The 26,941-nt window shown below is 59.3% G+C and overlaps 1 protein-coding gene across 1 annotated transcript in view; it reads left to right on the top strand.

The window, feature by feature from the left end:
- Positions 1-26,941, top strand: part of COL5A1 (collagen type V alpha 1 chain) — a 116,923-nt gene that overhangs the window by 39,448 nt on the left and 50,534 nt on the right. Inside the window, exons 10-29 of the mRNA XM_024762362.1 lie at positions 560-634; positions 1,496-1,588; positions 3,096-3,152; positions 4,008-4,061; positions 4,397-4,450; positions 6,822-6,875; positions 8,172-8,225; positions 9,400-9,453; positions 11,043-11,087; positions 12,352-12,405; positions 12,973-13,017; positions 13,604-13,657; positions 13,890-13,934; positions 14,914-14,967; positions 19,019-19,063; positions 19,417-19,470; positions 22,687-22,731; positions 23,431-23,484; positions 25,657-25,764; positions 26,425-26,478. Coding sequence (XP_024618130.1) covers positions 560-634; positions 1,496-1,588; positions 3,096-3,152; positions 4,008-4,061; positions 4,397-4,450; positions 6,822-6,875; positions 8,172-8,225; positions 9,400-9,453; positions 11,043-11,087; positions 12,352-12,405; positions 12,973-13,017; positions 13,604-13,657; positions 13,890-13,934; positions 14,914-14,967; positions 19,019-19,063; positions 19,417-19,470; positions 22,687-22,731; positions 23,431-23,484; positions 25,657-25,764; positions 26,425-26,478 — 1,152 coding nt within the window. The remainder of the gene's footprint in view (positions 1-559; positions 635-1,495; positions 1,589-3,095; positions 3,153-4,007; positions 4,062-4,396; positions 4,451-6,821; positions 6,876-8,171; positions 8,226-9,399; positions 9,454-11,042; positions 11,088-12,351; positions 12,406-12,972; positions 13,018-13,603; positions 13,658-13,889; positions 13,935-14,913; positions 14,968-19,018; positions 19,064-19,416; positions 19,471-22,686; positions 22,732-23,430; positions 23,485-25,656; positions 25,765-26,424; positions 26,479-26,941) is intronic.

The raw sequence follows: 26,941 nt of genomic DNA, 5'->3' as shown, positions 1-26,941 counted from the left end.
GGGCGGGGGGGTGGGGTGCTGTTAGGATGAGCTGGAGGGATGATGTTTGTGCAGCGGTGGGGCCTCGAAGTGCTTGAGAGCATCGTCCTCCCGGCGACTCCGGTCCTGCACGTCTGTCCAGACAAGTGGATGCTTTCCGTCTGGCCTCTGCTCCACTCGCACAGCCGAGGGTGCGTGAGGAGGGGCCCCTCGCTGACCACGGACCAGCTGGCCCTCTGAGCAGCCAGCGCAGGTGTCCTTGGGCTGCCCCCCCAGGTGGGACACCTGGCAGGGACGTTCCTGGCGTTATTCCTGTGGTCGTGGAAGCCCCAGCACCTCCCGCAGTGTGGCCTCTGCCCTCCACGCCCCGCCCCCACGGCAGGCTCCAGCCTTTGTGTCTCTGATTCCTCTGGATCCTGTCCTCAGTCCACAGTGAAGCCCCCTCTTCTGGGCTTGGGGTGTGCACATCCCTCTCCCGGGGTCCTGCGTTTCCCGCGTTTCCTGACTCCGCCCCGTCGCATCGTCCCAGCCTAGCTCCGCCCTGTGTGTTGACCCACTCTCCTGGCCCCTTTGTCCACAGGGTCCCCCCGGACGCCCAGGCCTTCCTGGGGCTGACGGGCTGCCCGGCCCTCCTGGAACCATGCTTATGCTGCCCGTGAGTGTCCGTACTTGAGGGCTGCGGGGTGGCGGCCGTGGGGGTGGGCTCGGGGCCCCAGGTGCGGCGGGGGAGTGGGGCCCTGGGCTGTTTCCGAGGGGGGTCGATCACCGGGCCGAAGGCTAGCTCCCACCTGGGCCGACTGTCTTGTAGATACAGGCCCCTTGGGGCTGTTCTGCTGACACGGCAGCGTGGACACCGATGTCAAGGGGTCCACTTCTGCCGGCGTCCAGGGCTGGCCCCTCCGAAGGGAATGGAGTCCAGCTCTGCAGGAAGCTGTGTGGTGTCTGCTTCCATCACCACACACCTGCCCTCTCCACTCGGACCCCCGTGCCAGCCGGCCCCTCCTTGAACTTGGCCTGCTCGTGACTTTGCGGGTCCTCACGGGGAGCCCAGGCCGGGAGGGCAAGCGTGTAGAGGGCTGGTCTGGGCCCATGTCAGTTTCTCCGTGAGCCTGTGTGCCCGGGAGGCTGGGTGCAGCTCGGGAGACCCTGCGTGGACCTGTCGCCTCCCTGCTGGGCCTCGGTGCGGGGTTTGCACCGGGCCCTGGGCTCTTCCTTTAAATAAGTCGGGGCCGTGGGGTCTCAGGTGAGATGCTGCAGGTGCCAGTAAGGGCTTCCCGGCTGCAGGGAGGCTCTCCGGGTGCCCCAGGGCTGAAATTGGCCGGCGGGGCTGGAGCAGCTCTTTGCTGGCAGAGTCGGGTGGTGTGACCGAGACGGGGACTGGGGCTGGAAGCTGCCCATCCAGACTCTCCAAGGCTCTGCTGTTGCCAGGGAGGCCGACGGGCACCGCCTCAGCCCTGGGGTCCAGAGTGGGCGTCACGTCGGTGTGCCCTTGGTGACCCCAGTCTTACACCTACAGTTCCGGTTCGGAGGCGGCGGCGACGCGGGCTCCAAAGGACCCATGGTCTCAGCCCAGGAGTCCCAAGCTCAAGCCATCCTCCAGCAGGCCCGGGGGAGGGGGGCCTGGGGCTGGGGGGCTGGGGGGACAGAGCCAGGCCCCATGGGGCTCAGAGCCCAGCTTGGAGGAGAAGTGCCTCTGGCCAACTTGGGTGTGCTTGCCCGAGTCAGGAGCCTGCGGGGATCGTCATCCCTGTGCATTTGGGGGACCCGGGTGAGCACCAGGAAAGGTGGGGGAGGTTTCTTAGGGGGTCCTTGCCCACACCGAGGGTCCAGGTTCCTGGATGAGGACGGCTGCTGAGCCCCTCTGGCACCTACTGACCCCGTGCGCCCAGCTGCAGCCGTCCGCTGCCCTCCCCTGGGCTCTGGGGATGGAGAGACCCCCGCCATGTACTCCTGGAAGGGGCTCCCTGTGATGGGCTGGGCCGAGCCCGACGCCCTGGGGAGAGAGCCCGTGGGCCCCAGAGCCCCTCGCTCAGCCTGGGGGTCCCGAGGAGCACTTGCCCCATTACTGCTCTGCTCTTGGCAGAGGAGCTGATGAGTGAATTGTGTTTTTAATTGACGAGGCTCCAGGTTGCTGACTGCCTGTGACAAGAGCAAATGCCCCCCGGCGGGGTGGGTGACAGTGGAGTGCCCGTAATGGGCCATCGCAACAAGCTGCTAAGTAGTCCCTTGTTTGGCAACATTTATGGATCTCTGGCGCAGCGGATAGATGCTACCGATCAGAACGTGTGGATAATGAATTACGGGGCGGCGGGTACTGAGTCATTGCTATGGAACAAATTGTCGTGTGATATAATCAGCGGGTAGCAAACCCCATCACCTGCCACCGGATTTATTGACGGGCCGGCCTGGCTGGCCTTCGTATATGTGTGTGTTTTGACTGAAGTCAAGTGGGCGATGGGCTCCCAAGAAGATTTTATAACACAAAATCTTCCAAAATTAAAGTGACATCATGCAGGGGGAGCAGTCTCAGAGTGGCACGGAGGAAGCCCTCTAAGAAAGCAGGGTGAGCTGTGTGGTGGCAGCTGGGAGGCGTGGAGCCACCTGGGCAGGTATCTAGGCGGGGCCCTGGGTGGCTGAGGCTCCCTGGCTGCCTCTCCTGGGCATGACTTAGTTCACCCTAGGAGGGCTCCCCGATACCTCCCTGGTCGCGGGAAGTGCCTCTCGTGGAACCCTAACCCAGCCCGGAAGCGGGACTGCTTCTCAAGCTTACTCTGCGGGGTGCAGGGCTGAGGGCAGGCCCTGCCTGTGCGAGGCCATCTGGGGAGAAGGAGGCAGTCAACAAGAGGCTCTGAGCAGCCACGTGGGTGGAGCGCCCATCCCCAAAGCGGGGAGTGGGCACCCACCTGGCTCCCACCCCACCTCTGCCGCTCCGTTTGTGGTTGTTGCCGGGAGCCCAGAGGATCGGAGAAAGTGGGTCTGGGGGTCCATGTGACCTCCTCCCCCAGAGGCTCCTGTCCTTGGCCTCTGATATCGGCCCCCCCTTCCCACCTGGCATGTCTCACCTGTCGGTACAGGTAAACCAGCCATTTCTCAGCGTGTCCCGTTTTCCCTTTCAGCTGGCGTTGAGGGGGCCGGCTGGCCCGATGGGTCTTACTGGGAGACCCGGCCCCATGGTAAGTAGTCATGGGGGAGCCTGGGGGAGCCTGGGCACCTGGGGGGTGGGGTGCCTTCCCTTCCCTCCCCGCCCCCAGCCCATCAGGCTCCCAGCTTATCCAGGTCAGAGCACACTTTACATCACTGGGACCTTGGGGCAGGAGGGGCCTGGCAGGCGGGGCCTGTGGTGCCCTGGGGGCTGGGAAGCCCTCACACTTGCACTGGCTACGACTTTACCTCGTGACCCCAGGGGCTCCAAGCCTCTTTCTTTTGGGGCTGCCATCCATCTTTATAGTCGACACCACCTCAGTGTGGGGCAGACCCCGATTCTGGCCCCCTGCCCGGCCCCTGCTGCACGAGCCTCGGGCAGCCAGACACACTCGGGGCAGTGAAGGAGGCCCCTGGGGGTGTGCGTGGCCCTTGAAGCTTGCAAGGAGCTGGAGGATTGAAGCGCACGGTGCCCCCATCCCCATTCCCCATGTGGGGTGGGCTTGGCCCCTGGCCCCAGGTCTGCGTCGGTGTCCTCCCAGCATCTGGGGATCTTGCCCTGCAGTGGGCGAGGATGTCCACACACGGCCCTGGGCTACGGGCTATGACAGACCGTGGTCAGATCCATCCTGGAGAGAAGCAAGCGTGTTCTGAGCTCGTGGCCCTCGTGCACGCCACTGTCCAGGATTTCCCTCAAACCTGGGAAGAGATGCACACGAGGAAAAGTTACTGCTTGTCCCTCGGGTTCTGTCCAAGGCAGCTGGCCGAGCTCTGTGGGAGCCCTGCCCACTGGCCAGTCCTGTGTCCCTTCTGCTTCCCGACCCTTCCCCAGTCACCCCTACAGCCTGTGCCTGCCGGGCATCCCCTAACCAAACATGTCTCCCCAGGGCCCTCCCGGGAGCGGAGGTCTGAAGGGCGAGCCGGGAGACATGGGGCCTCAGGTACGTACCCCCGTCACCTTCCTCTGTCTGAAGGGGCGCCCCCCGGAAGGCAGTGCCCCCGATGCCGCATTTCGTCAAGGAAGTAGCGGGAGTTGCCATCACCTGATGCAAAGCTGATGCAGGACAGCAGTGCTGTCTGCAGCAGGGGACCGAGCTGGCTGTTTTCGGTCCTCGCCCTCGGGGCAGTGGGTCCCGCACTCTGTCCTGCTGTTTCCCACGTGCTGGCAGCTGGGACAGTAGCCACGGGCCAGGGGGACGAGCACGGGGACCAGGCTTTGCTTTTTCCCTCTGAAAAACAGACACGCTACTGACCTTTGTCCTCTGATTCGCGACAGGGTCCCCGGGGTTTGCAGGGCCCACCTGGCCCGTCGGGAAAGCCTGGAAGAAGGGTGAGTAGTTCTCAGTGACAACGGCTGGGCCATGGATGGGGCGGGAGCCTGCGGTGCGTTTGCCCCGGTCACGCTGCACCTTGCCGGCTAGGCTTGGCCCGGCTACTCCCCTCCCTTCAGAGGGCGTGTCTGTGTTCCACGGGGGCAGCGAGCTGCCCCGCCCCTGCCCCCAGCCTCTGTCCCGAGCATGTGAATGTAGTTTAACAAACATGTTTAATTAAAGCAATTTCCCAGGCTCTTGGGGAGCAAGTATGGAAAAGACAAAATGATCAGTGGTCCTTTCTTTGGGGGCAGCCTCATTTCTCCAGAAATGGCTTTGGTGTGGGGGAAATGGCCGGCCAGCTGCTCGGGCCCCCCGCACCTTACCTGTGCTCCTAGACTCCTGGATTCTCTGTTTGGGTTGTAATTTTAGTGGATGGAACTGCTTTGCTTCCATACGACCGTGGCTACTGACCGAGAGCGTGCATTTATAACCTAATATAAATTAATGAACACCATCCAGCTGAGCTCGGGAAATCCTCATTAACCCGCATCAGGCTCTAACTAGTGGATCTTTTCATCAAGTGAACCTTTCTACCGAGTGAAAGAATTACTCGTTCTTGCGTTGTATTTATACCTAGATGAACCCCTGCAAGGAATGGTGGGTCGCCACTGAGCTGCCAGTTCTTGCTTTAGCTGCAAAGTATACAAGGCAAAAATGCATAATTCCTTAGTGGTTACAGGGCCTCTGTCCTGGGAGTTAATTGTAGTTACAAGGCAAGGGATGGAGTGACCAGCATTCAGGCACGGCTGTCTCATGCTGGCCCCTCAAGGCTGCAGGTTCACGGATCGTTGAGGGGACCCAGGCTCGAGGCAGAGGGGTGCACGGATGATTCTAAAAGGACCCCTGATGCCGGAATTCAATGGTTCTCGGTAGACAGTCAGGTGGTTTATCTTGGATCTGGTTCTGAAAGGCATTTTATTTCTTTGAGGGTCTTTTGTATCTCTGTAAATGCTTATTGTCAAGTTTCAGTGGAAACGGTTTCTCGGTCAGGGCGAGGTGAAAACTGAAAAGGGGAGGATGCCAGCGATGGTTCGTAGGGTGACTCGTGGCAGAGACCACAGCATCAGGGCCGTGGATACGCATGTGCTGGAGGAATGAGGCTGGAGAGGAGGGGATGGCGGGAGGGGCTCAAGACCGCATGGCGGGCTGTCCCTTTAGTTCTTTGTGCGGTGCGGAGCCCGTCAGCGTGAGAGAAGCGTCCGGCCGTTTGCCTGCAATGTCCTGCAGTGAAATCCTGTCAGCTCTTCTGACAGATTTCTCTTGATTTCTGGAAGCGTTTGGAAATGTGAGGAGAGGCTCCCGGTCGGCCCCTGTGTTCACGGGGTCATGTCCGCGTTCCGCCTGGAGCTGCGTTGTTCGGGAGCATGTTCCGAGATGACTTTTCATCCCTGGCGGTTCCTTGTAACCTTTCACCTGGGGTGCGCAGGCCGCCTCCTGGTGGTCCCCCCAGACCCTCGCCGCTTTGGTGCTGCTCTCCCCGTCCTGGTCGCGCCGTGAGGCCTTTCTGCCCGTCAGCGCAGCCCCGGTGGCCCTGGCGAGGCCTCCTGGGTCAGGCATGTGTGGCCTGGAGAGGACGTGATGTGGATCCAGGCCGGGAGTTTATGATCAGCTGCCTGACGTTCCTTATCAGCGAGTGGACATCTGCCGTGGTCCCCGCCCCCATCTAGGTGGCCTCACACCTGGCAGGCTCTCCTGGGGGACTGCGGCCTTTATCGGGGACCCTGGTAGGTCGGGGCCCTGTCCTCCAGCCCCAGGTGGGCACCGTGGGCCTGCTGCCCCGGCTGGAAGGAGTGGCCGTGGGAGTGGCCCCCGGGCACGGAGGGTCGAGCTCACCGTCCAGACCCTGCCTGGGGGCGGCTGCGTGGCCTTCGAGAGCCAGCCCACCCCTCTGGGCCTCACTTTCCTCCCCCTCCATCGCACTAACCAGATGCTTTCTCTCACCCTGTGGCTCTCTGGGCTTTCCCTTGATGTCAGCTGGTGGACAGGACATGTGCAGCTGTCAGGGGCGGGCTCTCTCCCGGGTCGTGAAGCGGGTCCCACGGACCCACACGGCCCCTCGCTCGCCCCCCGTCACACCGTCTCGTGCATACCACGTCCTCAGCAACACGGGGGCAAGCGCGTTAGCCCCGCTCCAAGGTTCAGGATGGCGAGACTCGGAAAGACCAGAACCCGCGTACGGCAGCCGGGACTCCGGATCGGGGTCCTCTGGGCCAGCCGGCCCCCCGGGGCTGTGGAAACCTCCGCTTGGTGTCACAGGACGCCTCCGCTCAGAGGTCTCGGTAAGCCGGCCACTCCTGCGTACTGACAGTTTGCCCCGCTCCGTTCCAGGGGCGAGCTGGCAGCGACGGAGCAAGAGGCATGCCTGGACAGACTGGCCCCAAGGTAGGTGCCGCCCGCCGCCTCCTGGTGCCCGTTCCTCGGTCAGTGTCACCACGGCATCAGCACGGTTGTGATGACACGTGATGACTCGGACATTCGCCCTCATCCGGGGGTACGACCTTGGGGGTTGGAAGGTTCAGTTTGGGTCAGCTCCTCTGGCACGTTGACGCAAACGCAGGGGCTGGTGGGGAGAATTTCATGGGTCTCTCACAAGTCCACGGGGCAGGAAGTCCTCTTGCCGAGATTTGGGGTGTCTGAGCTCTTCGGAGTTGCAGGGAGCGAGTAGACGATGCGTGGGTGGCCGTGGAGCTGAGGCGTGTGCCCCGGGGCAGCCGCGGGAGCCCAGGGAAGCCCCGCCCCTCCCGGCTGCGGAGGTTCGGTGTGCCCATCCCTCTGTCCCCGAATCTGGGATGAAACTCCCGCTGTTCCTGGTCGACCCTTCCTTCTCGGCCCTGGAAGTGTTCGTCTAAAGCCCGTACAAGGTGCTGGAGGAAGTGCTGACTTTCTCCAGCGAGGAACCCCCAGTGGGGACAGCAGCTATTCTCAGGGGTCCCCAAACCCTCCACGGGGCACTGCACCTGCTACCCCGGTAACTGGCGTGCATCGGCCCTCGGGTGTTCCTGTGAGTGCCGAGCGAACGAGCGGCCCTGGATTTCAGGGACGTGCGGTGACGGAGGAGGAGAGGGTTCCTGAATCTGTCCCGGTAGCTTACAGCCTTCTTTCAACAGCAAAAGTATTCAAGCCTGAACTAGTCTTCTCCTGACTTCAATCCCACATGGCTTGCAACACCCACGAGGCGGGGAGCTAGACTCCAGGGGGCCACCTGGGTGGCAGAAGGAGGGCTGGCCGGGGAGCTGGGGTGCCCGAGGGTGGGCGGAGCTGGGCCACCCGCCAGAGGGGTAGGCGCACCTGCTGTGTGCGGGCGGCACTCTGAGCCCTGAGGGTGTCGTGATAAGAGGCACAGGCAGACAGCAGGTGCGCGCGCGCACACAGACACACACACACACACACCCCGACTTCGCAGCCATCACCCCAAACGCTGAGGTCTCAGGACCCTCCGGGCCGCTGTCTGTGGCTCTGGGACAGAGGCCATCTCTCTGTTTGCAGCCTTTGTTGGTATTTGGGGGAAAAGCATTGGGATTATGGACGCAAGGCTGTGGAATGTGTGATGGGGCGGCGGCCGGGGCCCCTCCGTGGGGTCCTGGGGCCCCGGGTGCACAGGCGCTGCGTAGACTGTGGCCCGAGGCAGGTGGAGCGGCCGTGTGGCACGGGCTGAGCTGCCCTCTGTCCTCCTCGCAGGGTGACCGCGGCTTCGATGGCCTGGCTGGGCTGCCGGGAGAGAAGGGCCACCGGGTGAGTGTTTCCTCTCTGGGAGCTGCTGGGGGAGGTGCTGTCGGGAGGCCCTTCTGGGCAGCCTTAGGCTTCCTGGGGGGTTGGGCACTCGATTCCAAAGTGGTCGCTGGTGAGCCTCATGGGGCTGGGGCAGTGGACTTGGACGTGACATCCCTGGGGATGGAAGGTCAGCCCAAGGAGAGCCGATTTCGCACCCGCAGCTGATGGCGAAAGAGCCAGTGGCCCCCTCGAGTGGATGAGGCAAGGAATGTGGAGCTCCCGTGGGAAACCCACTCTGTTAAGGGGCCCTCCACACCTTCAGGAAACCCAGTGGCTGCCCTTTTGGGACCCGAGGACCCTTCTCACCGTTAAAGGGGCAACTCTAGGAGGTGGGCTGGTCCCACGTGACCGCCCCGTGGATGGGGGTCGGGGTTCACGCTGCAGTCGGGGGCCCGCCTGTTATCTTGCCCCATCCCATGTGTCCCCATGAGATGCTCTTTGCAGCCCTTAACCTGTTTTCTTTGATGTAGACAATGCCTCTTTCATGTTTTGGCATATCCTGGGCATGCGTGAACACACGCACACACACACACACACACACACGCTGTTGATTCTGTCATAAGGGTCACCCGTCACGTCTCTGCCGCCCTGAGAAGCGGCTCGTGTGCCTTAGCCAAAGCTTCTTCACCCACGTTCTCCAACACTCATGGGGAAACCGGAGGGAAGGGCCAATCCGCGGGACTGACAACGAGCACGTATTGAGCACCGATGGTGTGCAGGGTCTGAAGCTGCAGGGGTGTCAGGTGGACCAGCGCTGACCTTCACAGTGCAGCGTGGTGGCCCTTTCAGGGGGCGGTGCGGGGCTGGGGTGTGCCCCTCCTTCACACGGAGAGGTCAGTAGGGTGCAGCTCAGACCCTGCCTCGGTGTCCTGGGGTGCCCGCCGGTCCTTGGGTGCCGGTCCAGCCAACCCTCCTCCAGGACACCGAGTCCCGGGTTGAGAGTCCTGCCAGCCAGCTTTGCAGCCCGTCACGCCAGGAGGCCCTGTCTCCAAAGGGGTCCTCTGTGACTCTGGGAAAGTCTTGGGAGGCGGTTGGGATTTTCAGTCTCAGAAGCAGAGAAAGACGAAATGGGGGGCTTGAGACAGCCGTGCGTGTCTGCCCGCGGGCCTAACGCTGACCCTGCTTGGCTTCCCAGGGCGACCCTGGTCCTTCCGGCCCTCCGGGACCTCCAGGGGAAGACGGAGAAAGGGTACGTAACCTGCCGTGTGTGGGCCACACCTGCTGCCCGTCTGCTCGGTGAAAACTGTACAAGATGCTGGCAGCAGTGATCGGCACCTGCGTCGGGGGGAGGGGAGTTGATGGGAGTGGACAGATGGCCACAGAGGACTTCCTTCCTGTAGAAGCAGATCTCAGACCTTGATGCTGGGGGAGCCGATAAGCTCCGTGTCTGAGTGAGGGGCGGCCAGAGGCAGCGAGTGGCGGAGCTTGGGATCTGGGGTGAGGAGTGAGGTGCAGAGAGTCCAGAAAATGACCTTCCTTGGCCCTGGAGGTGGGGACAAGGTGAGGGAAGCGTGTGGACAGAGCGAGGGGCGGTGATGCCATCCAAGGTCAGGGCCTGGGCTAGGTCGGGCGCTCAGGTGGGCTCTGCCCCGAGTCCTGGTTCTGTCAGGTGCATCTTGGTGGGGCTGCAGACCAAGCGATGTCCTTAGACGGAAGCACAGCCCTCTGTGCGCCCCAGTCACTTAGACAGTTTCTTCGGGCGTTAGGGGCATTTTGGGGACAGGTTTAGAAGCCCCAGTACCTGGGAAAGAGGGGCATGCCTGTCCTGACAGCTCCTGGGCTGTGGCATCATCAGGGCACTGTCTCCTGTTGGGGCCTCAGCCTGCACGGTCCGCTGTAAGATGAGAGAGGGGAGGGGGTCCCCAGATGTCTGTGCTTCTGGAATGAGGAGGTGCATGCAGGTACACGCGCGTGCAGGGCTGTGTGTGTACATGTGCACTGCGAGTGGGCGTGTGTGCGTGCGCGTGCCTGCACGGGGTGTGTGCGTGTGTGCGCTGAGGGAAGGAGGAGGGGGCAGTGCCTTGATGGAGAGAAGCGGGGTGTGAACAAGCAGCTGCTGGTCGTGAACCAGGCAAGCTAAGGCAGCTTTCCTTGTAGAGCCAGAAGGAAAAGACTCATCCTGGTTTTGCTCCCCTGTCTGTGTTTAAGACGTTAGGGGCCCCTTGGGGTTGGCCCAGGGCATCTGGTGATTCTCTCAGGATCCTGCCCTACACCAGTTTCTATCATTCATGTCTCTATCTACCTATCACTTATCTACCTATCATCTATCTACATCTATTTATCTCTATCACCTGTCTATCTGTCATCTATCTATATCTATTTATCTCTATCTATCTATCTGTGATCTATCTATCCATTATCTATTCATCAAGCTACCTACCTACTATTTATCTATCCTCTACCTATTTATCTATTATCTATATATCATCTCTCTCTATCTTGCTGTCTTTCTACCTATCTGCCATCTCTCTCTGTCTAGTTTCTGCCATTCTAGTTTTCATCCGTGTCTTTACCTGTCAGGTAACCATTGATTTTTTTCCTGCCCAGCTTTCCCCTCACGGGGGCTGTGGTTTGTGAGCCCCAAACCTCGCCTTTTACCTGCAGCCTTTGGGAGTGGGGACACTCGGGGCTTCTCCTGCTGGCGCAGGGACTAGTAACTGCCGTATGCTGAAGCAGCCCCAGGCCAAAGAATCCTGCACGGATGAAGGAAAAATTGTCTCTCTCGTGTCCAGGTTTTATGGCGTATCCCTAAAATCCTGCCTCTTTTCTCCCCCATAGGGTGACGATGGAGAAGTCGGGCCCAGAGGGCTGCCCGGGGAGCCTGTAAGTCCACTGACTGGGTGGGCTTCTGTGTCTCCTCCTTGATGCTCTGGCCAGAATCAGGGATCGATCGACTCAGAGCATAGATTCGAGAGGGGCTCAGCCTTGAGACACACAAATCTGGGGATCTCCCGGGAAAGGAACGGGTGAGGTGGGTGGACAGTGCTAAGGAGTCAGCCTGAGCCTTTGCCAGGGAGGAAGCCCTTGCCCCTGAAGGTCGTGGTTGGGACTCCAGTACAGACGTGGTGGGTGTCCAGGGTCCACGATGCTGGGTGTCCAGGGTCCATGATGCTGGGTGTCCTGGGTCCATCAGGGTAGGTGTCCAGGGGCAGTCACTTGACCTGCCACACTTTCTGATGGCTACATTTTCCAAATAAAGAGTCCTCCAGTAGGGTGCTCCCACCCGGGCCTCCAAAAGCTCTTTACCTAAGCTGACTTCTGTTTAAGACCAGAGCAGATTTCCTCAGTGACAGAAGGACATTAATTCCTTTTCACTTACTGTTACTTTTCAAACATCTCATTTTTGTTGCCCACGTCAACGTGGCCATACACATCCGGGGACGTTAACTGAGGAGAAATATTGCAGGCGCCGCGTGGAGGAGAGCCCGCCCGGGGTCGGCGTTTGCACCTCCGCTTGGGACTAAATTACACCCTAGGTGTCTGGTTAGCCACAATGGGGGTTCATCAACACAGCTCCCCCCTTAACACGGGTCTAGGCGATGCCTTCTGGGTTATTAACTTCTGAAAAACATTTACGTGACTAGGTATTAAAAGAAGGAAGGGAACATTTAAGTGGCAATGAACGTGGGAAGGGTTTCTCTTCTAGTGCGTCTGAGAAGGTCCTATCAAAATTAAAGGCACTCGAAATCGCCGTGCCTTGAAAGGCTCTAGCTCTCCAGCTGACAGGGAGGGAGGGAGCCGTCCGGATGTGGGTCCTTCCCCTGGCAGGTAGTGGCCGCTCTGTGGCCCCTGCCCCTGTGCGTGGGGCGGTTCCCACACACATGCCCCTCCCGGCCAGGGAGCGGGTACTGAGCCCCTATCAGTTCTAGCCAGCCCTGCCTCTGGTTCCGAGAGCCCGGGCGGAGAGCTGGGGTGCGGTGAGGAGTTGAAGCAGAGGAGGAGGGGGAGTTGAGTTGGCCGCAGGCCGGGAGACCTGCCTCAGGAGCAGAGGCTCTGGGAAGAGGATTCGCTGAGGGAGGCTGCGGACGGGGCAGGGGGCTGGGATTCCTGGCCGAGTCTGAACCTTCCTTGCTCTTTCCTCTCGCAGGGGCCTCGTGGTCTGCTGGGGCCGAAGGGGCCCCCAGGCCCTCCTGGACCTCCTGTAAGTCCTTCGCGTGTCTGTCCCATCCTCGCCCTCGAGATCCCGCCCCCAGCTTGTGGTCCACTCGGGCCTGCCGGCAGCTGCCCGCACTGACGGCTGTGCACGCTGCCCAGTGTTCGCGTTGGGTGTCTGTGGGGCCCTGATGCTCACCCGTGGGAGGCAGCCCCGGCAGGTGTGGGCTTGCAGGTGGAGGTGCAGGGTTCGCTCTGTCACCAGGACGCCCATTTCCCCCCCTTGAAAACACTTCCAGTAGCGTCTTGGCAGCTCCTGGAGGGAAACAGAAGACCGTGGTTCTGGCAGGGCTCTATCCAGGGGGTGGCTTCCCCAGGGCTGGCCCCTCTGCCCAGCTGTCCGAGAACTCAGGGCTGCCCCACGTGATGCCAGGGCCTGGCAGCCCCGCTAAACCCTAGCCAATCTCGGGGTTTATTCGGGATCAAGCCTTTCCCCTCCCTCAAAGGGTGTGGCGTCCTCTGACATTGCGGGCAGGGACCAAGCTGTGTTGAGTGGACTTTTCCTGTGGAGCTTTGTTAATTTTCAGTATCTTTTGTTTCAATGTCATTCATCCAGGGTGTGACGGGAATGGATGGCCAACCAGGCCCGAAAGGCAATGTGGTAAGTCTGGGGGTCCCGTGCCCCGGTCTCATGGCGGTGACCCCTGGGCTCACTCCCAGCTGCTCGGGGCAGGGGAGGGGGATCCATGCCACCAAAACCAGATGGGGATGTGACAGGGAGGGCACAGACTCTGAGCCCCGGCCCCGCGAGGTGCAGGCCTCCAGCAGGAGAGCACGTGTGAGATCCCGGAGTCGGTGCTTTGCTCCATCCAGAGCCCGACCGTGTCAGCACAGGTGTGGAGGGAAGCCTCTTTCTCGCTGTGCGTGGCAAGCTGGTGGTGGCCAGGTGCTGTGACAGCGCCCACTGAGAGAGAGAGGGGTCTCATGCGTCTCTTTTAAGGGCCCGGGAGAATTTAGCTGGTGTGAGGATTTGGGAATTTTCGGCGGGTGGGGTATTTTCTGGTAGGTCCTGTCTCTTGCCCCTCCTGGCCAGCTGTCTGGCGTGCCTGCACAGACACAGGCATGTGCTTCCGGCCCGGCGGGGCCTGGATCTGGCCCCCTGCCTTCCCGTCTGGGCACGACAGCAGATTGCACCCCCTGCTCGCCCTCCAGAGCCCCCTTCAGTGCCTCACTTGTGTTTCCTGTAGGGTCCCCAGGGAGAGCCCGGCCCCCCGGGACAGCAGGGTAATCCAGGCGCCCAGGTGAGTGAGCCGGGCGGGCTTGTGGGCAGTGGGAGGTGCAGGTCTGCAGTGCCCGGGGCGTGAGCGGCCGCTGAGTGCAGCCCCGAGGGCCCCGCAGCCTGGAGGTGACCCAGGATGGGGTCGGCACCCAGATGAGGGAGCGGGTCGGGGGAAGATGGACAGATGGCAGGGAGGGGTTCTGAGTCAGTCGAAAAGTTCCCTGACCTTTCCTGCTCACTCTTTCCCCTCTCAGGGTCTTCCAGGCCCCCAGGGTGCAATCGGACCTCCAGGAGAAAAGGTAGGTGGGCTGAGCTGGGCATAGGGGTGCTTGCCTGTGGGGTGCATTAGGAGCACTGGTCACCAGCTTGTGGTGTGGACCTTTGTCCTTCCGTCCTTCCTTCCCTCCCTCCCTCTCTCCCCCCTCCCCCTCCCTTCTTTCCTTCCTTCCTTCCTTCCTTCCCTCCCTCCCTCTCTCCCCCCTCCCCCTCCCTTCTTTCCTTCCTTCCTTCCTTCCTTCCCTCCCTCCCTCTCTCCCCCCTCCCCCTCCCTTCTTTCCTTCCTTCCTTCCTTCCTTCCCTCCCTCCCTCTCTCCCCCCTCCCCCTCCCTTCTTTCCTTCCTTCCTTCCTTCCTCCCTCCCTTCCCTCCTTCCCTCCCTTCCTCCCTCCCTCCTTTCTTTCTTTAGCTATGTATAAGGTTGCCAGATTTGAGAAGAAAAACAGATATGGGACACTCAGTTAAATTTGAACTGTGTTGTCTGAAATTCCAGATTTAACCGGGCATCTCGTTTTGTTGTTTGTTTTGTTTTGTTTCTTCTTGCTAAATTTGGCAACCCTAAATATATCCTCGGCACCCCGAGTCCACATGCCGGGGACAGAACCGGAGCCGGAGTCCTTGCACATCTTGTGGCTCAGCCCCAGGTGTCCAGTGAACTCAGCACCTGGGGTGGCACCGGCAGAGTGACCTCAAAGGGGCGGTTCTCAGTGCACCATAGCCCCTGGCCGCCACTGTTGGAGAACTCCTGACTTCACTTGGCGGGTGATTTTTTTCCGGTAGCAAAACTGAAGGCTCTGGAAACAGCAAAGGGTCCACTACCTTTGGGTGCTGCCCGTGGCTGGAAGCTTTGTAACCAGTGGGAGCGGGTGCCTGTGAGCAACCTTTTTAAACAAATGCTCTTTGAGCAGAAACGTTGAAAAGTAACTTTGGGGGCTTGTAGAGAGGGTGGGCAGCTGAGGGGATCCCTGGGGCATCTGCTCATGGAGTCTGTGGTTTGTTCTAGGGCCCCCTGGGTAAACCAGGCCTCCCAGGAATGCCCGGTGCTGATGGACCCCCGGTGAGTACCACTGCCCACCTCACCCTTTACACCCCACCTGCCCATGTCCACCCAGGGGTGGGCACTGGGAATCTGGGCAAACGGCCCCTCCCCTCGCTCTCGAGACGGCCATGCACACGTGGCCCCCGTCTCCTCTTCCAGCTCCTTCGATGAAGACCTATCCGACGGCGAGCTCGATTGCTCAGGAATTACTTACTGGGTTTTGGACACACTTTCCATAATGTGGTTCAGTCAGAGGGTGGTGATTGCATGAGTAGGAACGGCCGTTATTTATTGGGGTTTGATGCTTGTGATCAGAGCCCAGCCTCATACTTTTAAATCTACGGAGGGCTGGGCTGGGCTCCGAGCAGTCGTGTGTGTCACCAGTGCCGGGTGTATTTTTAGCCATCACGCACGGAGAAGAGGGGTGTGAACACGCAGCTGTGGAGCTGAGTAGATGCTGCCTAGAAATAGGGAGTGAGGGACAAATCCATCTGTGGCCAAGCTGTGAGGGGGAGGGGCGGGGAAGTGACAAACGCTGGGTGTGGGCCCATCTGCGTGAGCTTATCTGCACCCACCCCCCTTGTGTGAGTTGCCGGTGGGTTTTTTTGTTTTTCGGTTATTTTTAGCATATCCAGTTGATGCCGAATAGAGAGCCTTTTTCAGAAAATGAGATTAGCGAAAGTATTTATAACGAAGCAAGGAAGTTCAGTCTGTCAACCGTTAATTGGTGATTGGTGATTGGCGAAGGACGAAGGTGTCTTTCCATTTTCACGGCTGAGAATCCTTCGGTCCCGTGAATCACGCGTCACCCGTTGTCCCGTCTTTGTCTGACCCAGCAGATTACAATCCCGTTCCTGCTGGAACTGCTTTGGGGGACTCAGTCTCCTGGACTGAGTTTGGATATGAAGAGATGAATATTTTGCAGTATGTCTTTGATGTGTTCTCACTTACATTGACACCTAATTGCATTTTCTAATGATAAGATATTTTCTTCTGGAAAATTAGGAAAATAAATAAAATGACAAAATGGAAACTACCTCTGGTCCCATTCCTATGGGCTAAACCCTGATAGCAGGTGAATGTACATCCTTCCAGTCATTTTTTTCTGTTCATCCTCTGCAGTATTGGGTGTCAATGGGGCGTTTCCCTCAGTGCATCGTGTCAGGGAGGGGGCGGTGCCTACACGGCCCCTGCCTCCCTGACCTTCCTGGTCCCACCCTGGAATCCCTCTCTCTGAATTGAAACTCCAGTCACTAGGGTCCCTAAAGGGTCACCAGTTTCCTTTCAGATTCTGTGGGGAAAGAGGGACCTTTAAGAGGGTTAGGGAGCCAGGAGGCTGCCTCTCCATTTCTCTTCCCCAAACAACCATCACACTTTAAAATACGAGTGTATGAAGGACCCAAGGGAGTGTGGTTGTGCCGGGTCAACACGGAAGATGCTCAAAGCAAGAGATAAAAAGGGAAAACGTCAACACTGCAGGCTGAGGGGAGCGGAATCCCTGTCTTAGGTGAATCGGGAGGCAGCAGAAGATTTAAAAATACTCTCCTTAACAGAGTATCCCAGAGGCATCCCATGGTTGATCAACCTGAAAGAGAGGGTTTGTTCCTTTTCCCCTTTGTGTTGCTTTGGCGTGGCTTGGGCTGAAGAAAGAAAGAAAGAGATTTCAGAGCCTTTGAGAAGTGTGAGGGGTTTCGGGGCAGACTCGATGATCTGGAATACATCGTGAGGTTGATCTGGGCAGCACACAGAAGGGATGCGGGCGATGAATCACGGCTCATGGGAATATTACAGAGCCAGGAAAAAATTGAATTCCAATGAATAGTCAGTGACATGAGGAAATGCTCACGATATAACAGTAAATTAAAAATACATCTTCTGATGCCGATTTTGCATGCAAATATGCAGAGAAAATAGATTAGCTGTGCTATATCACACCCTTGGCCACCGTTGCTATGAGTGGTGAGGTTATGAAGGGTTTTAATTTTCTTTTCCACTTGCCTAATTATCCACAATGAACGTATATTACTTTAGTAATCAGAAATGTCAAATACAAATAATTTAAGCTTTATTACTTTTCCATTTGTCTGCAATGAACATATATTGCTTTTTTAATCAGAAGAATATCAAATACACATAATTTAAGTTTTATTACTTTTCCATTACAGAGTCTTGCTGGTTATAGAATACTGGGGCAAGGCCAGCGAGTAGAAAGGAGGGTGGAAGCGGCCCGGCCTTTCACGGCGGGAAAACGGCTGCTCTGACTTCGATGTATTTCCTCTCCATCTTTTTCTGTTGCAAGTTACAACTGAGAATGCATTTAAGAAGCTTGGCCTTGATTCAAACAGCAGTAATCATGGCAGGGACTCCCCTGGCGGTCCAGTGGTTGAGACTCCACGCTTCCACTGCAGGGGGCACAGGTTCAGTCCCTGGTTAGGAAACTAAGATCCCGCAGGCCGCCTGGTACGGCCGAAAACGAACAAACAAACAGTGATCGTGGTGGCGATCAGTCCCTCTCTTTTATCATTTCCAAAACACTGTCATCAGGTCTATTCTTACCGCCACCATGTAAGTGAGGTCATTGCCACGTGAAGGGGTCAGCCCTCTTCCCCACGTGAGTGAGATGTGGGGTCTGCCCCCCGTGTGTGTCTCTGGGGCCTGGCTTTCACCACAGCTGTCCATCACCTCAGCTCCTTCACAGAAAAATTCTGGGTTTGCTGGAAACTGTAAAAAAGGCCCATGAAGAGCCCACATGGCAAAAGGAGCAGGACCCTCCTCCCTCCCAGCCCTCCCAGGGCAGCATCTTCTCCTGGGCACCGTTTGGGTGCAGCCCTGCCGGCCTGGGTTGCCGGTGCCGTGAGCCTCGTCTTGGGAAGGGGGATGGCGAGCAGTGTGTCCCTTCCAGGCCCGGGCAGCTGGCGTGGTCCGACCAGTGCCTAAGTGTCCTCAAGGGCTCCCGGGGGTGCCCCACCCTGCAAAGGAACTTCTGCATCCTTCCCGTCGCGTTGCCACCGTGATAGGCTGTTTGCAATGGCATCAGATCCAGCCCACGACTAATACAAATTGAAAAGAACACACACATGTCATTTGCTTGAGTTGATGAGCTCTGGGTCTCCACAGTGCCGCTGTGTTCTACAAGTAGCATCCTAGAACTTGAGAACAATCAAGCTGGATGAGCAGCCAACCCACCCTCTCATTTTACACACTCGAAAGTGGAGGCCCAGAGAGGGCAAGTGACTTACCTAAGGTCACACAGCGGGTTGGGTGTTACCAGGAGTAGAACCAGACCGCCCTACCCTGCCCTGCTAGCATTCTTACCACACCACATGGCCTCTCTTTACTGGAATCCTTGGGGGTAGAACTGTATTTCCGGATAATGAATACTTCTGTTTCTGTTTTTATCATCTGTGTTTGGCTCGTGAACTCAGAGGCATTGAACCTAGTCACCAGCTTGGGTCAGAAAGTCAGAGAAGGTCAAGTTCCTGAGAATAGAATTGATGGGGGCCAGGGTGGAGGGGGCAGTGACCAAGGAGCCGTGAGCAGTTCCGCGGGGCCTCAGCTCTGCATCTGTGGGGTAGGATGTATATTCTCCCCTGCACTCAGCTTCTGTGTCACCTGGGGGGGTGGCTTTGAAGACCTAGGGTGCGTTGGGACCCGGGAGGTCTGGTCCCACTTCACTGTCCTTGTTTGGCCACCGATTCGGTTTGGCTGGGTGGCCTTGAACGAACACCCTTGTGTCACTGTCCCCTCCCACTGCACTTGGGGGCGGCTGGGCTGTGGCTCAAGGCGACACTGGTGCACAGGGGCCTGGAGCCCATCTGTGGCTTTTGAAGCACGTTCCCCTCTGCTGTTGCCGGGGCCCGGCATTATTCCCAGTTTACAGATGAAGCAGCCGAGGTTGGGGCTAAAGGACTGGGGGTGACCAAGCCGCTGTGGGGAGGGGTGGGGAGGAAATGGGAGGGACCTGGGCTCTGACCCTCCGTTTCGAAGACAGCTGCAGGGAAGCTGGGGCATGGCCAGGCCTGCTTTCCCAGAGGCCACTGACTCACGCCAGCCTTCTCTTTCCTGACAGGGGCACCCTGGCAAAGAAGGCCCTCCGGGAGAGAAGGGAGGCCAGGTGGGTACCGGCTGTGCCCTCGGCCCCTCCAGCATCTCCTGCGGGATGGGCAGGGCTGCCCCCCACCCCCGTTCTGGGATCTCCAGTCCAGAAGGGGCTTCCAGCCCTGTCCTCACCCATCCTGACACACCCCTGCGGACGCGCCTTCCCCGTGGGGCTGGGCAGTGCCCGCATGCCTACCCCCCGCGGGTCCGACCTGGGACGTCCATCCGTTCTGCCCGGAGCGAGAGGGCAGTGTGCTAGGGGCAGGCAAGCTCTCTGGCTTGTTCTGGAAGGATGCAGGGGGTGGCCCAGAGTGAGCCCTGCGCCCTCCACCTGAGATAGGCCTAACGCGCTTTCCCCTCTGGTTCCAGGGTCCGCCCGGCCCCCAGGGCCCCATCGGCTACCCAGGCCCTCGTGGAGTCAAGGTGAGGGTCTCACAGCCTCAGGCCTTCCTGGAGGTCAAGGTCGGGACTGCGGGGCACGGCTGGGCCGGTTTTAGAGATTCCTCTGTGCTTTGACCTCCCTCCTGCCCCAAAACTGGGGTGGCCCTGGTCTGGGAGGTTGGGTCCCAGAATGTGGGCCGGAGCAGGTGAGGGAGGGGCCCGCGGGACCAGGAGGGGCTGCAGTGGAGCAGGACACGCTCCCCGGGGCATCTGGGACAGCGCGAGCAACGCGGTGGTGGCCGTCTGCCGGGACGGGGCGGCACCCTTCTGCCCCATCCTCCTTTTACTATCACCACCTGCCAAGTGACCTGCTGCTCTGGAGGCCCTCAGAGGCAGTGGATCTCAGCCCAGGTGACGAGCTGGGCGCCCTTTCCTGGGATGCTTGGAGCTGTTTCTTCCAGGCCGATCACATCTGGGCAGACCCTGTTGTTGGGAGACGCGTTCGTGGGAGATGTCCATTTACTCACAGCGTGTTGAAAGGCTCCCGGGCCCGTGTCAAATGGGCGCAGAGGTCCAGAGCAATACTCCAGACACAGGGCCCTGTCTGTTTGCCCTGAGCTAACTGGGTTTGCTTTGAGCTGTGCAGTTCGGTCTCAGTGATGCTGCTTCTGGACGTGTACACGCAGAGGGACGTGCCCCCAGGGGTGTGTGTGGGGAGAGCCCTTCTTTCTCGGGGTGGAGATGCTGCCGTGTCTTCAGTCTCAGGCTTCCCACCCACAGGGAAGCTAAGGGTGGGTCTTTCTTTCAGAATGACTGGAATTTGATGCGAAGTATCATATATACGAACATGTATAAAACATCTGGTTTATCTTGGGGGATTTGCAGGAACACACCCGTAAGCTCCGGAGTCCCCTCCCCGTGTCGTTCACGGTCCTTTATACTTTCAAGCATTTTTCCACATCAGGGTTCTGTGTGGAGGGCACAGAACCCAAGACTTCAGTTTTTAGTTAACTTACCCCAGATTACCCGTAAATCCATGCAGAAGCCAGGACTCAACCCTGGACTTGCTTATTCCTAACCAGGTACCCCATCCTGACCCCAAGGGCCCCCAAGGGGCTCCGACGTCCATTTCCCAGAACTGGGATGTTCCAAGGTCAAGGGCAGAGAGATGCCCCGGGTCAGGACCCTTAGACAGGCGGCTTCTCTCTGAAACAGGCTTTCACCCTACATGCTGCCTCGTGAGTTTGTAAGGGCGGTGATTTAGCAACTGTGCCGATTGTGTGAGCTCTGTGCGCGTTTATTTTACAAGTTCCCGTTGCACAAGGAGCCTGTGCCAGCCACCGTACACGGCCAACGCGTGGTGCTGATTCTGTGAGCCGGGAAGGTGTCTACCCTGAGATGTTTGTGGAGAACGCTCTTATCTTGTCGGTCTGATTAAATTCACCCGTGATATGAGCAATCCCACTAGACGGGCAAGCGGAGGGTGGAAGGAGAAGCAAGACTGAACGCTCTTCTCATTGGAGAAACAGATTGCAGAGCCCGTGGCGTGATGAGCCCCGGAGGGCGCTGATAGCGGAGGTGGGGTGGGAAGTCCGGGTGTCGCTGTCAGAGACCAAGGTCCTTAGCTTCCCTCCACTGCAGCCCTGCCCTCCTCCTGGGAAAGGGGCCCCTCCAAGCTCTTTGATCTCACTGACCTTTAAGCATCCCCCGGGCCACCCTCTGACCTGCCCCTTCCTCAGGGCTCTGTTTGGGCTTGACTGTCGGCAAATCAAATCAGCCGCTCCCTGAGCCTACAGGAGCTGGGTGGGCTGGCGGAAGTCCCCCAGCACGCACTCGCTGGTGGCCTTGGGAAAGCCCTGTCCCCCTCTGTGCCCTCACAGCCGCTGGCCCAGCAACTCCTTCCACTGGGCTGTTCTGTGACCTCTGACCTCGCTCCCTGAGCGCTGGACCACCAGGGCCATGATGGGTGCTCTAGCCCCAGGGCAGAGTCTTCCCCCAGGGACGCCTGGAGACATTTCTGATCGTCTCGGCTTGGAGGGGCAGGGCAGAGGTCAGAGGCTGCTGTCCCGGGGCAGCCTCGAAACAACAAACTATCCAGACCCTGAAGGCGATGGAGCGAGGCTGGGAAACCCTGGTCTGTTCGTCTCCTTGGCCCCATTCCTCTGGCCTCGGGCGGGTCATGAGACGGTGGAACTTTAGGTCTGGGAGGGATCTGAGCAACGCCGTCTTACCCTCTTCTTTCTGGAAGTGCGTCAGGGTTTCGGGGTAACCGGCCTCCCCTCTGTCCTGAAGCCGATGTAGCCATGGGCATAGGCCAAGCCCAGCTCTCTGCGTCTGTCCGGCCCCGTCCCTCTGTCCCTCCACAGCTTTTCTCAGCTCTCCTGGGCCTCAGAGAAAAGGCTCAGAATTGCAGATTCTGTGCACGCGTCTTGCTACAAGAGGGCAGCTGGCAGCCCGAGGGACCCGGCTGCAGCCTCAGCTGGACCCGAACGGGAGGCCCGGCCTCTCTGGGGCCCCGCGGGCTGGTGGCCTGAGGAAGCTTCTGGCAGTCAGTCGGGGGCAGGCTCTGTACCCTGCTGGCAGGTGGGGGGCACGGCTGCCAAGTCCATTCTGGGCGTGGAGTGGTTTTACCTGGGAGACAGGGAGGGGGCTGGTCCTGCCCTGACAGTCTTATTCGTCACGGGGATTAGAACGTCCTGAGCCGATGTGATGAGGGCAGTGGGAGTGGCTGGTGTCGTTAAGTGATAATTATTATTGCTACCGTCGTAACGTATGATTATACGTTAATAATAATGGAGAATGAATATCACCCGATGGCACACAGCTCCCCTCACTGAGCACCTGCTGTTTGCCGGGCACTGTCCCAGGGCTTCCTGTGCCCTCCCCTGCCCCCAGCAGCGATGGGGTGAGGGTTGTCATCACCCCCTCTTCCCAAGTGAGCAGAAGTCTGGGGCCTCGTCAGAGGCCACACGTCGGGGGCCTGACCCCGTCTGCCTGATTCCAGAGCCCGAGCTCAGGCCTCACGCCCCCTCTGCTCCCCAAGCAGAGACCGAGAGAGAGACCGAGATGTTTCTGGAAGAGCACAGGGTGTCAGTGGGCGACGCCCCGCACGCCCACAGAGCTCTCTCTCCCTAGACTGGGGGCAGTGGGAGAGGACTGTGGGACGCTCAGGCTCCCCTGGTGTTGGGGGTCAGGCCCGTTTTTTGTGGGGTCCGTAGAGGCTCGGGCTTGTGGCTGCTCACTTCTCTGTTTGCGCAGGGGGCAGACGGCATCCGAGGTCTGAAGGGCACCAAGGGCGAGAAGGTGAGTGTCCCCTCCTTCCCTCAGGGGCTTGGCCAAGAGCCAGGAAGGTCCACCCTGGGAACTTGAGTGACCGTAGGCCACTGGCATTTTGAATCCCCCGGTTCACAAATAGCACGAATGTGTACAGCTCCCCCGTGGAATGCGGGACTAGGTAACTGAGAGACGCCGGCCACCTGCTCGTCCTTGGCCCAGCCTGCAGGCAGGACAGCGCACGCCCCCAGACCCTTCCGGGCGATGCCTGTCCCTTCCAGAGAGCTCTTCCTGCCCCCACCCATAAGGCCATCAGCAGTAGTCCCGTTCCCTTTGGGGGCTCTTTCAGCTGGCTCCCCATACTCAAACGTCTGCCCGTCCGCCGCTACTGGGCCTATGGTGATGCTTGAACGAGACACAGATGCTCCGAGAAATGGATGCTGACAGATTGGGTGCTGGGCTGCCCAGCGCCTGGCCATGCAGAGCTTTTGAGCTCAAACAGGGTGACCAGGGCTGCAGCGCTCCCACTGAAGGCTGCAAAGCCAGCCAGAACCGCAGAATGCAAAGGGTTGACAGGAGCACATCTTGCAAGGGACAGGGGGTCGGGCACCGACAATCTTCCACCCAGCATGCCTGGTGCTGGTGTTGGGGCCCAGAGGCTCTGGGTGGGGGGGCCTGGGCGGTGGGTTTTCTCATACAGACCGAGGCGCTCTCCGGTCCCCCGTGCAGGGTGAAGACGGCTTTCCGGGCTTCAAAGGAGACATGGGCATCAAGGGAGATCGGGTGAGTGTTCGGGGGCAGGGAAAGATGGGCTGGGCGGGAGGCCCCTCTGGGGCCACAGGGCAGCTTCTCAGGACAGAGGTGATGCCTCCATGGAGGCTCCTGGGCCGCCGGCAGTTCCAGCTCCTCCCCAGCTTCCAGTTCGGAGCCATGGCAGCTGGCACCTGGTCCTAAACCCCTGCTTACAGGGTCACCTGGCCCCTCTGCCCTGTGTCCTTACCCTGCATTAGTGGGTCAGGGGGAGCTTGTTTTTTTTCCTGGCTGATACCCTGGTTTGCAGAGCAATTCTTTTGGGTCAAGAAGGGTGATAGGCGTCTGGGAGAGAAGAAGGGGTCGCAGAAACGACCCAGCTCACCAGGGAGGGTAGCAGCGTGACCAAGGCCACCGGCCGGTCACTGGCAGGGCCACACCCTGATCAGCGCTCTGAGTGTCTTGGCCCCCAAACACCTCTTCAGCTGCTCGTCGGACCCCCAGACGACCCCTGTGTTCCGGGACCTCCTGCCGGGTTGTCAGAGGTTGCAACAACCTAGTTGGCTCTTAATGAATGATTAGCCTCAGCTCCAGGGAAGCTGGTGGGTGCTGGGGAGGGCTGGCGCGTGCCACGCGGCTGGCGCCCCACAGAAGCCGCTGGCGGTGCTTTCGTGCAGGTGAGCAGGTGATACAGGTGGCGCTCCAGGAAGTGGGGTTAGGACGCCGGCTGCCTGCTTCCGTGGGGACACTTGGGAGTTCCCCCGACGAGTTCGGAAGGAGCGGAGGCCAGGCAGAAGGGAGAGGATGCCCACACCCCCGGTGGGCCCGCTGTGGCGGCAGCGGTACACATGCCTGGACGGACGCTGTCGTGGAAACAGGGCTGTCATACAGGCCGCCCTCCTTGTGCTCCACAACACAGATGCCTTACCAGCACCTGCCGGGACCAGAGAGCCCGCACACTTGGCGCCTTGTCCCACGCTGAAAAGGCAGACGTGATCCGGGGCTCTGTCAGAAGGGAGGGGAATAAAAGAGAGGGGTTCATTTCACAGTCCTGTCCCAGTTATGTTGCTCCTGAAGACAGCTTTTCTAGAACTTTCTCTGCGGTGACGACTCCCCACTTGTGAGGGCCTCTCTCTGTCTGGCTGTTGAAAGTCCCTTTTACCTTCCTTCCCAACGACTTGATGCACACATTTGGGTCCATACGAGGAGAGCGCATTTTCAAAAGACGTTCCACAGTTGCACGCCGTACCCTGAGTGGACCTCTGGCTGGAGTTGGATGAGGATGGACGGGGCTGGGGTGGGCGGGGACACTCCCTCAGCTGGGCAGTGAGGCTCCTCAGTCTTGATTTCTCCCAGAGAGGAATTTCTGCCCAGTGCTCGGCATTTCCTAATTTTCTGAGTGCTCAGAAAGCATGGGAAGGATTCTTTTGTTGAACGAGAAAAGCACCTCTTAGGGACAGAGAGTCCTCGGCCTGTAGACACACTGGGGCTGGGGAATAAGGGAGTCATTAGCTTTCTTTATCCATGCAGCACACATTTCTGTTGGGGGTTTGCACAGCTGTTCTGCAGCTGCTCCCGGAAACCAGTGATCGGAGGGGAACACATCAATAGAGAGGGCCCGGGTGGGCACTCCGAGGCCAGCCCACGCCTCTGCTGCTGCACTTGGCCACGCCCCAAGGCCCTCTTCCTTGTGTGGGCTCAGGCCTCCCCACCTGTTTCTTGGGGGAGTTGGATGAGGTGACATTTCGTTTTTTCCATCTCTGGATACACCCTGTGGGTCTCCCTTGTGCCATGACGCCCAGGCGTGGCCCAGCCAGGCCTTGTGGTCCATTTTGATACCTCCTGGGGCTTCAGGAGAAGAAAGCAGCTCCCCCAGTGCACGGCACTTCTGCTCTCTTTGGGGAAGTAGCAGTTCAGGGCTACCGTAGTCACCGAAGTTATTTTAGCCGAGAGGTGCTTGATTTGGAGAAGGTCATTGGGAATAGGGGAGCGAGGGCTTAAGTGTGGGTCCCGAGGGGTGTCAGTCGCTCAGCAGAGCCCTGGTCTCCTCGGTGCGAGGACGAGGGTCCATCTGCTTGAGGGGGCCCAGCGGCTCTTACCGCCCTGGCCTGAGATCCGGTCCCTCACTCCCAGATGGTGTTGGGGGGTGACCTTGGGGGCTAGAGACTCTGGGGGTCTCCTTCACCTTCTCTTTCTGAATTGCAGGGGGAGATTGGCCCACCTGGTCCCAGAGGGGAGGACGGTCCCGAAGGTCCCAAGGGTCGTGGAGGTCCGAATGGCGACCCGGGTCCTCTGGGACCCCCTGGCGAGAAGGTACGTGACACAGGAGGTTGACCGCTTCCCAGCGACAGTCTCTTCCCGATGGCCTTGGGCGTCCAGGCGGTGGCTTGGTCGGGCTGAGCCCCAGGTGGGAGCTGGCGCGAGTCCTGACGTGGTTCCTGTCCCCTTGACTCCACCCAGCACGCTTGTCCCCAGATCCACTCCTGGAAGAGTTCCTTCCTCCCGCTGGTCACGTCTGAGCTTGGCACCCACATGCACCATCTTCTGTGGTGGGGTTAGGGCTCCCGACAGCTGCTCCTACACCTGCAGGAGGCCGCCCACCCTCGTCCTGCTCCCCTACCCCCTACCTTCAGCCCCGAACAGGAACCGGCTCTGCGTGGCCCAGTCATCCCGCCCTGTCCTGCCCCAAGGCTGGAACTCTTTTACAAAAGGATTGACCAGAATGTCGCAGATAAAGGACTCTTCCCCTTTATTTGGAGCGATGGCCTCCACCCACTGTCGCTTCAGCAGTGGCGTCCATCCCTGCTTGAGGGCCCTTTGCTTTAAACCAGGCAGGGCGCGTTCCGTGATGACCGTGTCCTCGGCCTTTGGAGACTCCAGCCTGCTCCAGTCCCCTGCCAAGACACGCTGGCTTTCTCTCTTCTCAGAGAAGTACAGAGCTGGCCGTGGAATTCACCTCCTTTATTTCCGCAGGGAAAACTCGGAGTCCCAGGATTGCCCGGCTACCCAGGAAGACAAGGGCCAAAGGTAACGTACTAACTCCCTTGTTAGATTTGACAATTGGCGTCTCCCTGCCCCGCACACTATCACCCATTCGCCCTCCCTGGCGTAGCTGCTGCGACAGAGCAGGAGGTCACAGTAGCTGTGTCTCGGTTCTGCCCCGTTCACCACCGTCTGTGGTAATTCGGCTAAGTCAGAAGGAAGGGGCCTGGACAGTTAGGTGAGCCTTTTCAGAGAAGGGGACCACCCAGCTGAGCCCCGTGGGCTGCACCTGGGGATCCTCAGTGCCCCTGGCCTCGTGGGGACCGCTGTGCACTGTTTTCTCCACACCCAGAACTCGTGTTCCTCTCTCAGATTTAACTCACCCTGGAGATCCAAAAGTTATTTGCTCCTAACTGAGTATAAAAGAAAGATGAAACCTTTCTTATAGGAAATCGTGCTTTATTTTACGTGTAACAGCTCCTTGAGGCTTTGCAAATCATCTAAAACA

Source organism: Neophocaena asiaeorientalis, unplaced genomic scaffold (genome assembly GCF_003031525.2).
Source record: "Neophocaena asiaeorientalis asiaeorientalis breed wild unplaced genomic scaffold, Neophocaena_asiaeorientalis_V1.1 scaffold78, whole genome shotgun sequence".
Lineage (NCBI taxonomy): Eukaryota > Metazoa > Chordata > Mammalia > Artiodactyla > Phocoenidae > Neophocaena > Neophocaena asiaeorientalis.
Note: the sequence above shows the minus strand (reverse complement) of the source record. Positions and strands in the feature narration are given on the sequence as shown.